The 12624-nt window shown below is 40.8% G+C and overlaps 1 protein-coding gene across 8 annotated transcripts in view; it reads right to left on the bottom strand.

Moving 5' to 3' along the window:
- Positions 1–11707, bottom strand: part of CAST (calpastatin) — a 111259-nt gene extending 99552 nt beyond the window's left edge. For 3 of the 8 annotated variants that reach the window (XM_072958384.1, XM_015246720.3, XM_015246719.3), the window contains exon 1: positions 11552–11706. In XM_072958384.1, the coding sequence (XP_072814485.1) occupies positions 11552–11626 (75 nt within the window). In that variant the 5' untranslated portion in view covers positions 11627–11706. The other 5 variants (XM_015246721.3, XM_072958385.1, XM_072958387.1 and 2 more) reach the window with 4 other exon arrangements.
- Positions 11708–12624: the final 917 nt, after the last annotated feature.

Consider the following 12624-nt stretch of genomic DNA (forward strand, 5'->3'; position numbering starts at 1 on the left):
TCAAAGTGCCTGATTTTTAAATTCATGGAATAGTTGAGTACTTTCCACATACTTGAGCTGGTGGAATGAAATGCCTGGGAATGATATATGTCACATTTGACCCAGCTTAGGAACCCTAGCAACTCTTTAACAGAGTGAATAGAGAAAACCTTGTCTTCTTCTACTACATGTAGCTGGTGGGTTGGGAAGAGGTGAGAGAATCATTGAGAAGGTGAAGGAGTGGTAGGACGGGAAAAAGAACTTAACCACAAACCTGAAATATCTGTAAAGGACTTTTCTATAGAAGGGAAAAGAATCTACCTTGTTCTAAGCATCTCCTCTGTGCTAAGCCCAGTGCTGGGCACTTCCCCGTGTGATCCCCTTTACTTCCACAGCAACTCTAGGGGTGCACAAGGCCAGCTCATTTTATGGATAAAGAAATCCAGGATGTGAAAGGTAAGGATGTGAAAGAAACCTCAGTCATACCACATATCAGAATTATCCACGATGAGCCTGAGAATGGGCTACTCTGGATGTAGTTAAAAGCTAGGTGAAATCGTGTGACTCATATTAAGAAAGACTCAATCCATATACAAAAACTCATACAACTTATTAACAAAAAAACCCAACCCAATCCAAAAATGGGCAAAAGACCTAAACAAGCAATTCTCCAATGAAGACATGAAAATGACCAATAGGCACCTGAAAAAATGCTCAATATCGCTAATTATGTAAGAAATGCAAATCAAATCTACAATGAGGTATCACCTTACACCAGTCGGAATGACCATTATTCAAAAGTCCACAAACAATGCTGGAGAGGGTAGAGAGAAAAGCGAACCCCCCCTACACTGTTGGTGGGAATGTAGTTTGATGCAGCCATTATGGAAAACAGTATAGAGATTCCTCAAAAAAACTACAATACACTTACCCTATGATCCAGCAATCCCACTCCTGGGCATAAATCCAAAGGGAACTTTAATTCAAAAAGATACATGCACTCAATGTTCATAGCAGCACTATATACAATAGCCAAGACATGGAAACAACCTAAATGTCTATCGACAGATGAATGGATAAAGAAGTTGTGGTATATTTATACAATGGAATACTACTTAGCAATTAAAAAAAGAATAAAATAATGCCACTTGCAGCAACATGGATGGACCTGGAGACTGTCATTCTAAGAGAAAGAAAAGTACCATATGATATCACTCATATGTGGGATCTAAAAAAAAAAAAAAAGGACAATACGAACTCATTTATAAAACAGAAACTGACTTGCAGACATAAACTATCTTATGGTTACTGGGAGAAAGTGGGTGGGAAGGGATAAATTTGGGTGCTTGAAATTTGCAAATGTTCATCACCCTATATAAAGATAGATAAAAAACAAATTTCTTTGTAGCACAGGAAACTATATTCAATATCTTATAATAACCTTTAATGAAAAAGAATGTGAAAACAAATATATGTGTATATATGCATGACTGGGACATTATGCTGTACACAAGAAATTGACATATTGTAACTGACTAGATTTCAAATAAAAAAAAAGAAAAAAAGTCTCAATCCAATGTTCTAAAAGGAAAACAACCAAAACAACCAGCAAAAACAAAACCAAACCTTCCTATCCTGAAACTGGTTTGCTTTTATAAAATTAATCAGGCACTCAACACTTACTAATTTCATTTTGTATTAGGAGTTGGGGAGGAGACAAAGACAGGAAGGGCAGAATGCCAACCTTAAAGAGTAAACATTTCATTGGGAGGATAAAGCCACCGAAGACAGGAAACAATGGAGCTAAGATGAAGGACAGATGAGCAAATGGAGAAGCAGGAGTTCAGAGGCAGGGAGGAAATCAGATAAAGGGCTTTCCCGTCTTGCCTCAAAAAGAAATCATTTTCCAAACTGTTTCCACCTCCCGACATCACTACATATTTGGTAAGTATAGCTGTCGTTTGTCCTTATCCTAGGAAACAGCATTCGTGTGCCTAAAACTTTCTGCCATAGCAAACTCACAAATCAGTCAGGAAATCAACAGGAGCAAGGAGCAACAGCCTTGGAGACCTGCTCTCGCCCAGCTAAGGGCTTGTGCCAGCACGCGGCTTCAATTTTGGAACATTTGGGGCACCCTCCCTATGGTTACCCAGATACCCTGACACACACACAGCCAAGAGTATACATCACAGGATAAGATAAAATCAAACAAACTTCTATACATATTTAAAAAGAAAGAAGACAGAAAAAAAACTGAGCATCTCCAAGTCCAAGCTCAACTGTGAAAGAGCACCAAAAGCTACTGTGCTTGCGAAATGCCTAGGCTTTATTAAAAAGAAAAAAAAAAGGTACTGAGTTTCTTTTAGGGAGTGACAAAAACATTGCTAAACTGAGGTGATGCTTGGACCACCCTGTGACTATACTAAAAAAATTCTGAGTTGTATGTTTTAATGGATGACTTAGGAATTAGATCAGAAACATTTTATTTTTTAAGAAACCAGTAAAGGTGATTTGAAAACAACTTGAAAAGTTTCCTTCTTCAACTTGAAGGATGCCAACAGACATCAATACTGGCACATCCAGTGACAGCTGTGGCAAACTACAGAAGCAATCAAATGTTATCTTGGTGCCCTCTGGACTTCCTAGTGTACATAGCTCAACTCTCACTGTGCCACAGCTGCGGGGTGACAGAGGATCTGGGGAGAGGGTAGGGCGGGGACGGGACTGGGAGAGGAATGGGGCAGGGGACTGTAATTCCTAAGGATCTGAAAACCTTCACCCTTCATTTAGCTGTGGGTCTCATCTTTCACTGAGGGTTACCAGCGCCCAGAGCACTTTTGGAAACACTCGAGCCAGAGCCCAGGGATTTAGATTTATTTTATCTACGGTGGGCCTGGGCACAGATAGATTTTCTCAAAATTCTCCAGCTAATTCTAATATACAGCAAGGAATGGAAATCACGGGTTTGGACAGCAGATCTGTGGGCACCCCGACAGGAAGTAGAGATTTCCCGTCCTCCAGTCACCTGGCTGAGTCAGCACCCATAGGAGCTTTCTCGGGTCAGGCAGGCTGCGGCAGCTCCACTCGGGGCCTCCTGGGTAAAGGACTGCTCAGTGCAGGAGTCTAAAGCCCTGTGTTCACACCAGTATCATTCTGAGCTTTGTCCTATTAATGGCACATCATACCTTTATATTGCACATTAATCTCTATGTTCTTAGTAAAGCAAACAAATTAGCACTTTATTGTATACACTCCTGCTTACTAATTACTTCATAAATGTATATTCTGCCTTCCCAACCAGATGATATATTACATATATATATATTTTCTAGTCCTGTAGTAGGGGTGTGACAAATAATTCTTGACTAAATGATTGCATTTCCACAAACTTCTAAAGGTTCCCTGACATTTTTTTAGGTCAGTAAACTAGATAAAAGATTTAAAAGCTTGAAAAATTAACAGACAATGTGCAAATTGATATCTCCTGCAAAATCCTTTACAATCTATCTCTGTATGTATTCTGCTTTCTAAAACAAGACTGTTCAGCAAACAAGCAGAAGGCCCAAGATGTAAAGCTGGTTTTGCTTGAAAACGTTCTCTCTGGTGCAGATGTGGACTTGTTTGCTCTCCGGTGGACTCCTTGCCCTGACCCTGGTCTGTTGGTCCAGCAGGGGTGTTTGCTGGCTCCCTCCAGTAGGGTCTCCTGCAGGACAGGCGAGCAGCAGTGTCAGCTTCTGCAAGGTGATCCTGCTTCTCCCCTTGTCGTTCCAGCCTAGGAATGGTAGCGCCTTCCTGAGATTTCCAATATCTGCAATGCCTCACCCTCCCCGGTTGGCTTCCCAGCCTCTTGTTACCAGGGTAACCAACTCCCTGCATTCCATTCCCTGACAAACTCTAGTAAGAAAGAGCGAGCCTGGGTCTGAAAGGCCATGTGATCCTGGGCACAGAATTTAAATTTTCCGTTTTCTCCTTGTAAAATAGAGGTGATGGTGCCATCCCAGAGGCTGGCATACTTATGAAACAAGCTGATGTTAACGAGGAGCCTGGCTTATTGCTTAGCTCATTTTAAAAATACAATAAAAGTTACTCCACTCCCTCCTTTTTCTCTGGCATCAATCTGATTGTGGTGAATTATGAGGCAGTAAAATGAGTATGAGAAGAAAGCAAAGGTTTAAGTTTCATTTTCTAAGGCTGTAACCATTGGAGCAGAGAGTTTAGCTTTTTTACTTTTCATAAGTACAAAGGAACCAGATTCATCAGATAACTTTATGTTTAGTGCCTTGTCCATCTCCTGACGCTGTTTTATATTAGTCTCACATTTCCATACTATAAATGAGGAAACAAAGTACACAGGGAATAGAAAACACATTTTTCAAACAATATACACCAAGCTGGTCACAGGGATGACACTTAATGTGCAATTCCCATGCTATAAAATACTTCATAAGGGTGTGTGTGGGGTGTGTGTGTGTGTATGTGAGTGTGTTGGTGGGGCTGAGAGTTGGACAGATGAAGCAAGATGGGTACAATGTTACAAGGTCGATAATTATTGAAGGTGATGGCTACATGAAGAGTGCACTATATTATTCTCTCTTCTCCTGTGATAGAAAGTTTTAAGTTTTTTTGAATCCTCCAGAGTACATATCTTCCTAGAGTCTCCCAAAGGCAATATCCTAGCCATTTTACTTGGTTTTAATACCTAAAACCCCAAACTCATGGAGAAGGCTAGTGTGAGAGGAAGAGTTCATTTACTTAAAAAAAAAAAAAAAAAAGATCAGTGAGTAGCCACTGTGGGCCAGGTGTCGTGGGGAGAATAACTATTAAAGAAACGTAAGTAAATGAAATGTGTGATGCATGATCTCTTTCTGCTTCTCTAAAAATATTTATCAAACTATAAAAATATAGGATAACCTCCTTTGGGGTTCTCACATAAAAGAAGACACATATTAAGGATTAACTGCCTAGCTAAAATTCTGAAATCCTCATGTTCCAACTGAACTCCATATGCTTTTCCCTAACATGTTAACATTCTGGTGGATATATCCAGGTGGCAATGTAAGGGCACATGCTCTTTCTGCCCAGTTTTCAGAAGTAGCATTGATTGCCTATCTACCATGTTTAGCTTATGGGATCCATCTGCAGTAAGGCTTTTTGAATTTTCTCTAAGTCAAAGATGATGTTATGAGAATTTCAACAGTTACTTTGCTGCTTTTGTAGTAGTCATAGAATGTGCTTTTGATTTTTCTCAGTGAGAGAAGCAGAAGACCAGGCATGGACCATCAGCACAATTTTTTTGTCCATGGCACACTGTACAAAACCTGACAGATAGTAGGTGGACAGTAAGCAGCTGTGAACATATTTGGCCTTCACCAAATCATTTTTGTGTTCTATAAGTTCTCCACAGTCAAAATGAATTCCATACATTAAAAGAACTTCAACCATAGTCTTTTTCTTCTTGGGTTAAATGACTCTTCCATCAGAGGAGGCAACTCACATAAACAGTGTTCATTAAAAGGAATTATTTTACATTTTTCTCAACTGAAAGGCTTTTTTTTTTTCTTTGTGGTAGCTGCAAAGCTTTCTGGGTAAGTTTTTATGAACAGAAAATGAGAGAACTTGAAGAACAGAACTTTAGAATCACATCAACAGGATTTCCATCCTTAAAACATTTTAAAGGGAAGACTCTGGGAAGACAGTGAAGTGGAAGGCACCAAGAATCCATCTTCCCACCTAGATGAAACTCCCACTGGCAGAATCCATCTGATGTAACTATTTTGAAATTCTGGAGTTTACCAAAGGCTTACAACTTCCAGGGGAAAGCTCAAATGGTAAGTTTTGATTAATTTCCATCAATTTCAGCTCTTAGCTCAGCAGCAGCTGCCAGTTCCCCATCCCCAACCCACAGCAAGCAGTTGTACATTGGAACATGCAGCTTGGGAACCAAGATGGGCAAAAAAGAACTCTGCCCTCCAAATACTGGGGATCTGTATTCTGATCACTGATTGCTCATGCCCAGGTGCAAGATCATAAAAGACCTGAGAAGATCTTAAGTGTACACTTTTGGCTAAACCTTGGCACAAAAACAGCCTATAACAATCAAAAACAAAACAAAAAAACCCCTGCAAAGTCTAGGGATAGAGGAAAATCTGATTTCCAGAGCTACAACCTTATTAGATTCAAATGTCTTGTTTTCAATCAAAAAATTCACAAGGCATACAAAGAAACAGAGAAGTACTGCCCATTCAAAGAAGAAGAGGAAAAAACAAAAAAACAAACAAACAAAAAAACCCAGAAACTATCCCTGAGAAAGACCAGATGGTAGATACACTAGACAGAGACTGTAAGACAACTGTCTTAGAGATGCTCAAAGAATTAAAGGAAGTATGTTGAAAGTCAAGAAAACAATGTATAAACAAAATGGAAATTAAAAAAAAAATAGACAAGCTAAAAAGAAACCAAAAAAGAAATTCTAGAGTAGAGAAGTACAATAACTGAAATGAAAAATTCACTAGAGGGATTCAAAGGCAGATTTGAACAGTCAGAAGAAAGAATTTGTGGATTTAAAGATAGGACAATTGAAAGTATTGAGTCTGAGGAACAGAAAGAAAAATGATTGAAGAAAAGTAAATACAGCCTAAGGGATGTAAGAGATGCCATCGAGAAGACTAACTCACACACTAAGGGAGTTTCAAAAAACAGAAGAGAGAGAAAAAGGAGAGAGAAAAAAAATTATCTGAAGAAATAATGGCCTAAAACTTACTAAATTTGATGAAAGACATAAATATAAACAAACAGAAAGCTCAACAAATTTCAAGTAGGATAAACTCAAAATTCACATGGAAACATTATGTTCAAATTGTTGAAAGACAAAGGGAGAATCTTGAAAACAGCAAGAAAAAAATGATTTGTCACATACAAGGGATACTCCTTAAGATCATAAGCAGATTTCTCATCAGAGATGTTGGAGGTCAGAGGGCAGTAGAACAAGCATTGGCAAGTATATGAAGAAATTGGAACCCTGGTATACTGAGGGTAGGAAGATAAAATGGTACAATCACTATGGAAAACAGTAAGATGGGTCCTCAAAAAAATAACTAAACATGGAAGCAACCCAGGTATGCAATGACAGATGAATGGATAAGCAAAATATTAGACAGATAGACAGATAGATAGATGTTTCAGCCTTAAAAGGTAGAAAATTCTGACATATGCTTTAACATGGATGAATCTTGAGGGCATTATGCTAAGTGAAATAAGTCAGTCACAAAAGAACAAATACTGTATAACTGGACTCATAAGAGGTTCCTAGAGTAGTCAAAATTATAGAGACAGAAAGTCGAATGGTGGTTGCCAGGGACTGAGTGGAGAGGAGAATGGGGAGTTACTAGTCAATAAGCATAAAGCTTCAGTCAAGGAAGAGGAACAAGCGCTAGAGATCTGCTGTCCAATATTGTACCTAGAGTCAACAATGTACTGTACACTTAAAAATGTGTTAGGAGGGTAGATCTCCTGTTAAATATTCTCACAGTAGAATAAAAATATGATAAGGAACACAGATACTTGAATACAATCCTCTATAAACTGAATGAGAATTTATTGTTTAATGGTCATAGAGTTTCAGTTCTGTAAGATAAAAATAGTTCTGGAGATAGACAATAGTGATGGGTGCACAAGAATATGAATGTATTTAATTCCACTGAGCTTTACACTTAACAAATGGTTAAGATGCTAAATTTTATATTATGTGTATTTTACCACAGTAAAAATTAAAAATCGAGAAAAAAATCAAGATGGGGTGCTTAAATAAATCTAGTACTCCATTGAGACAGCCTACTCAGAACTAATTACCCACCCATTCACCTTGGAATCTCAAATGGCCACCTACTGTGTCCACCCCCAGCCAGCTACATCATTCTTTAAAAAGTACTTGTTGAATATAATTAACTTTTGAGGAAGTGTCAAACTGATTAAAGAATAATATCATCAGATATTACTCTTAATTTAAAAGTCTTATCTGCAATGAGAAGTAAACTGATTCAGAAACTGCCAAATAAAAGAGGAAAGTTGTGCCTGACTTCCATTCTCCCAGTGCCCTAAAGCCTGTGCCCTTTTTGCAGAATCTAGAATTTGCATTCCTTACTCCTAAAAGTCACTGCAGCCAAGTGGTCTGTCCTGCCAGGGAAGGCTTGTGACACAATCATGGGGCCTCCCAAATGACTAGGCTCCTTGATTATGCTGCCACTGGGCCCATGAGTCTAATTAGGCTAAGAAACACCTTTAATTAGGATGGCCTAATAGAGTCAACTTATAACTCAGGAATGTGATTACTGGTGTCAACCAACCAAATTTACTCTCCTTCATGCTTCATCATTATGAAGCTCATCTGATGTTCTTAAAATCTAGCTTTGATTTGTAACAGTTTTTTTTTTCACTAAAACCACATAATTCTTCGAAAGATAAGATCAATAATATTGATGGTATTCAATGGAGAAATATAGTGTAAGTTTCATTGACCAGTTTTATAGGTGGCACTCCCTTAAACAAAACATATCATAGATACATCTTTCAATTATTTTATCTTATTCTGCTTAAATTTTTAAAGTTAAGTCATTCACAATCATTCTCAGTATTCAAAGGATTTAAAGTTATTTTAATTATACGATTTACCAAAAGCATGATATATATTCTACAGATAATATATACATACATGTATTATATATAAATTGTGTATTTTTGTATACAATTTTTATATAAACAAATTGTATAAATACTATATGTAATAGTATGTAATAATATAAATATTATACATCTAAGTTATAAATTGGCTCCATAGATCTTTAACACATTTATGGATGGATTTTTTGTGTGTGTGTGTATTTTGTCATTGGAAAATGGTCCATAACTTTCATTTAAGTCTGCGATCATCCCCTCACAGCCACCAAATAAAAGGTATAGAGCTATACTCCACGTCTAGAGCTATACTGTCTCATAATGCAGTCATTAGCCACTTACAACTAATGAGCACTTGAAATGTGTCAAATGTGAACTGAGATGTGTCCCAAGTATGAAACACACACTGGATTTTGAAGAATTAATATGAAAAAGAAGATGTACAACAGCTTAATGATTTGCACATTGACTGCATGTGGAAATAATGCGTGGGACATAGTGGGTTAAATAAAACATACTGTCAGCATTAATGTCACCAGTTTTTGCTTTTGTTAATGTGATTACTAGAAAATTTAAAATTACATATGTGGCTCACACTTTATTTCTATTGGACAGCACCGGTTGGGGAAAAGTCAAAGCTCGATCACAGGCAGGTTGCTGATTCTAAGAGGTTACTACCAGCAAAAAAAAAAAAAAAAAAAGTATAATAGTTCCAAAATTGGATTAGAAGAGAGGTTTTGGCAAAAATCTCAGACTATGCCTAAACATAATAGGCTTAAAAGCATAGATTTAAACTATTTTCATCCAAATATTCTTGCATAATTTCCTTTAAAGAATCAAGAATTTGGAAGGAGAATTTGACACAATGTTGTAAAATGATTATAAAACTCAATAAAAAAAGTGAAAAAAAAAAGAGAATTTGGAAGGAAAAGACTGATGTCAGCTCTGAAACATGGCCATCTATATTTGCAGATAATTCATGGGGTGCATTTTGATAAGAACCTCAGGACAATAGTAACTCAAAGCAGACTTTTGCTTTTAGCACATCAATAAGATGCTACATTTTAAAAACCCAGAAAATGTAATGTGAAGCATTCATGAAAAAACATCTCAAGAGAAACTGGAACTCCCAATGCATAAAGGTATATGGGTATGGTACTTTGATTCACGAATCTAATTAGTCTTCTCCAACTCTTACATGGTGCCTATTATCCCCCTTATTTTATAGACGTGAAAACAAGCTCAAAACCGTTGACTCACTGCCCTTTGAGCATAAAAACTCTGTCTTATTTTCCATTGTGTATTTCAAGGCTTGTACTGGGTCTGCCACAAAGTAGGTTGAATGGCCACTGGCTGAGAAGTAACAGTTTACTGATTCCAACACAAGGTTTCTCTCTCAAGAGTGTCTGATTACAACATCCTTGCTTTTCCCAATACCACATGCTCAGAGAGGTATGACTAACTAATTTTTAAACTATTCTCCCCATAAGTCAATGGGATATAAATATTTTTATTCTATCAACAAAAGTTTTCTTTTTCTTTTTAGAAAGTAACGTAATGTTAAATCATGTTTCCTGATTCAAAACCAGGAATACAAGTGCCAGCTTGACTGGATATCACACTCAATTGGTTGGACAAGTCTTTGATGCACTAAATAAATGGAACAACTTTGTCCCTCATCCAAAGTAATAAAGTACAGAGCAGAGTGCTCTCCCTCATTCTCTCTCTCTCTCTCTCTCTCCTCTCTCATTTTCAGTAAGGATCTAGATCTTGCTTGCTTCTACTTCTTGGAGTTTTGGGTTTTCTCCTTGCTCCCTATCCCGGCTGCCTCTCCTCCTTTGCACTGGAGAATGCACATCCAACAACACGAAATTTTTAGCTTTACTTATGAGTTAAAAATAAGCTCTAGATCTGAGTTCTTTTGAGCTGAGTCCGAGTTCTGCCAGGAATTCGCGTCCAGAGGCGGAATTCCTCCAGCAACAATTCCTGTCCCATTCAACTTGTGAGCGCGAGCTGAGCCTGGTGCATGTGCTCACACGGACCTGCGCATCCGGGCTCGCTCGCACATACCACAGTAGGGTGGGTCTCAGGCTCTCTCAGAGCCTAACCTGAAGGTCTGAGAGGAGGTCGCACCTGGTCCCCACCCCTTCCCCGACAAACCCTGGACAGTAACTTCGCCTGCACACCTAGAAAGGCAAAGCACACTCCTTTCCTGGTCCTGCCCAGGCACAGTCACTCCTATTTACCGTCTTGTACCACCAGCTTGCGAATGCCATGGCGACGACCGATTTGCTCTGAGTCGCACAGCAGAGAACGCGACGAGGACACGGGGTGCAGTGCAGCAGGGGCCGGTCTCACCCTTCACCTGAGCAGGATCTGGCCGGCGCTGAGCTTAGCAAGCCCCACATCTGTCAGTGAGGAAGGCACCTGGGCGGGGCCGACGCAGACCCCACCCTGCCGGGTTGACTCCGCCCCGCCCGATTTGGCTCTTGTCTGATTAGGGAAGAAGTGTTATTTCTCCAGGCAGCCACGCCCGGCGGCCCGGACTTTAGGAGGGAGGCAGGACTTCTAGTTGAACTACTGCACACACTCCAGGGAGTCTCAAATGAACTTTATTCCCCTTAATCCTCATCCGCATTTCACCTGTCTCATCAAGCAATTTTTCCCAATGCGGGCTACTCCAATCTGGTTTGGGCCACGCCCAGCGTACTTGACCCAGGGCCGAAAAATCCCCCGCCACTTTCAGCCACCTGCCGGGAAGCAGGTTCTGGGTCCCGCGTCCTTCTCCGGCCCAGGAAGGGGCGCAGAGGGCAGCAAGCCAGGCAGAGGAAGTGACCCATGCCTCCGGAGCCGGGGTCCTTCCAGTGTTCAGCCCTATGGCTCCGGTAGGAGCGCCACTCACCTCCTGGGTGTGGCGGGCCGCCGCAGCGCGCTGGGGTCTCGGGGAGGCCGCGGGCTTCTGGCCCGGCTGGGACATGGCGAGGCTGCGGCAACCGCTGCCTCTGGGAAGGCGTAGCGGAGACTGGAAGGGAGGGCCAGGCAGGGAGTGCTGGGAGGGAGGGAGGGAGGGAGCGGAGGGGCCGGCGGGTGCGCCCGTGAGGCAGCTTTTCCGACCCAGCCCCGAATCTGCGCGGGGGCTCCCCCTCACCCCGCTGGGCCCTCCCCTTCCTGCCTGCCGATGCTGCGCCCCGGCTGTATTGGTCCCGGGCTCCCCTTCTGCAGCTTAACACCCTCGGGCCCGTATCTTCATCCAGTGACACTCCCACCCCCACCCCAGGACTGCTGGGTTCCCTGTGGATCACAGAGAGGAGGGGCTGGAGGTCGCGGGGTTCCTCTTTGACTTGCTCAGACTTAGCTTGCAGTTGAGCAACGGAGAGAGAGAGAGAGAGACCCGGGTGTGGCCCGTTTACGCTTCCACCTCCCCCCTCCCTAAGAATCAAGAATTAGACACACCTTTTCTGCCTTCTGCCCTGGTTTAACTAAAAGAATTTACCAACTCTAATCTGGCCAAGCCAAGACTATCTGGGTAACGAAGCGATTGAGAAAAACGAATTGGTGTGTGTGACTTTCAGTGTGTGTGCCTCTGTTTTAGGTCATTTTACTTGGGCGGGACTGGGAACGGAGTGACAATTTTGAAAGTTTAATGATTTTTGGGGGGGAGGAAGCTGTAGGTTCCAATCCAAACCGAAGAACAGTCCCCAATTTAAACCTTTATAGCCTTTCTGGAAGCTGGCAAATTTTGTTTTGGAAGCTGGATTGCTTTTTTGTCTTTGGCTCATCTTAAACATCACTTCCTGGTTTGGAGCTGTGAAATTTAACAAGCCTGCAGAGACTGTCTGCCTGTGGTTGCTGCCGGTATGTGATCAGATCTGACAGAAAGAAACTTGTTACCCTGCAATGACATTGACAGTTTGGGCCTCGGGGGTCACTGCTATCTGCCCTGTTGTGTTTTAAAACAGTTGGAGAGAGTGGACA

The sequence above is a fragment of the Vicugna pacos genome, chromosome 3 (genome assembly GCF_048564905.1).
Source record: "Vicugna pacos chromosome 3, VicPac4, whole genome shotgun sequence".
Classification (NCBI taxonomy): domain Eukaryota; kingdom Metazoa; phylum Chordata; class Mammalia; order Artiodactyla; family Camelidae; genus Vicugna; species Vicugna pacos.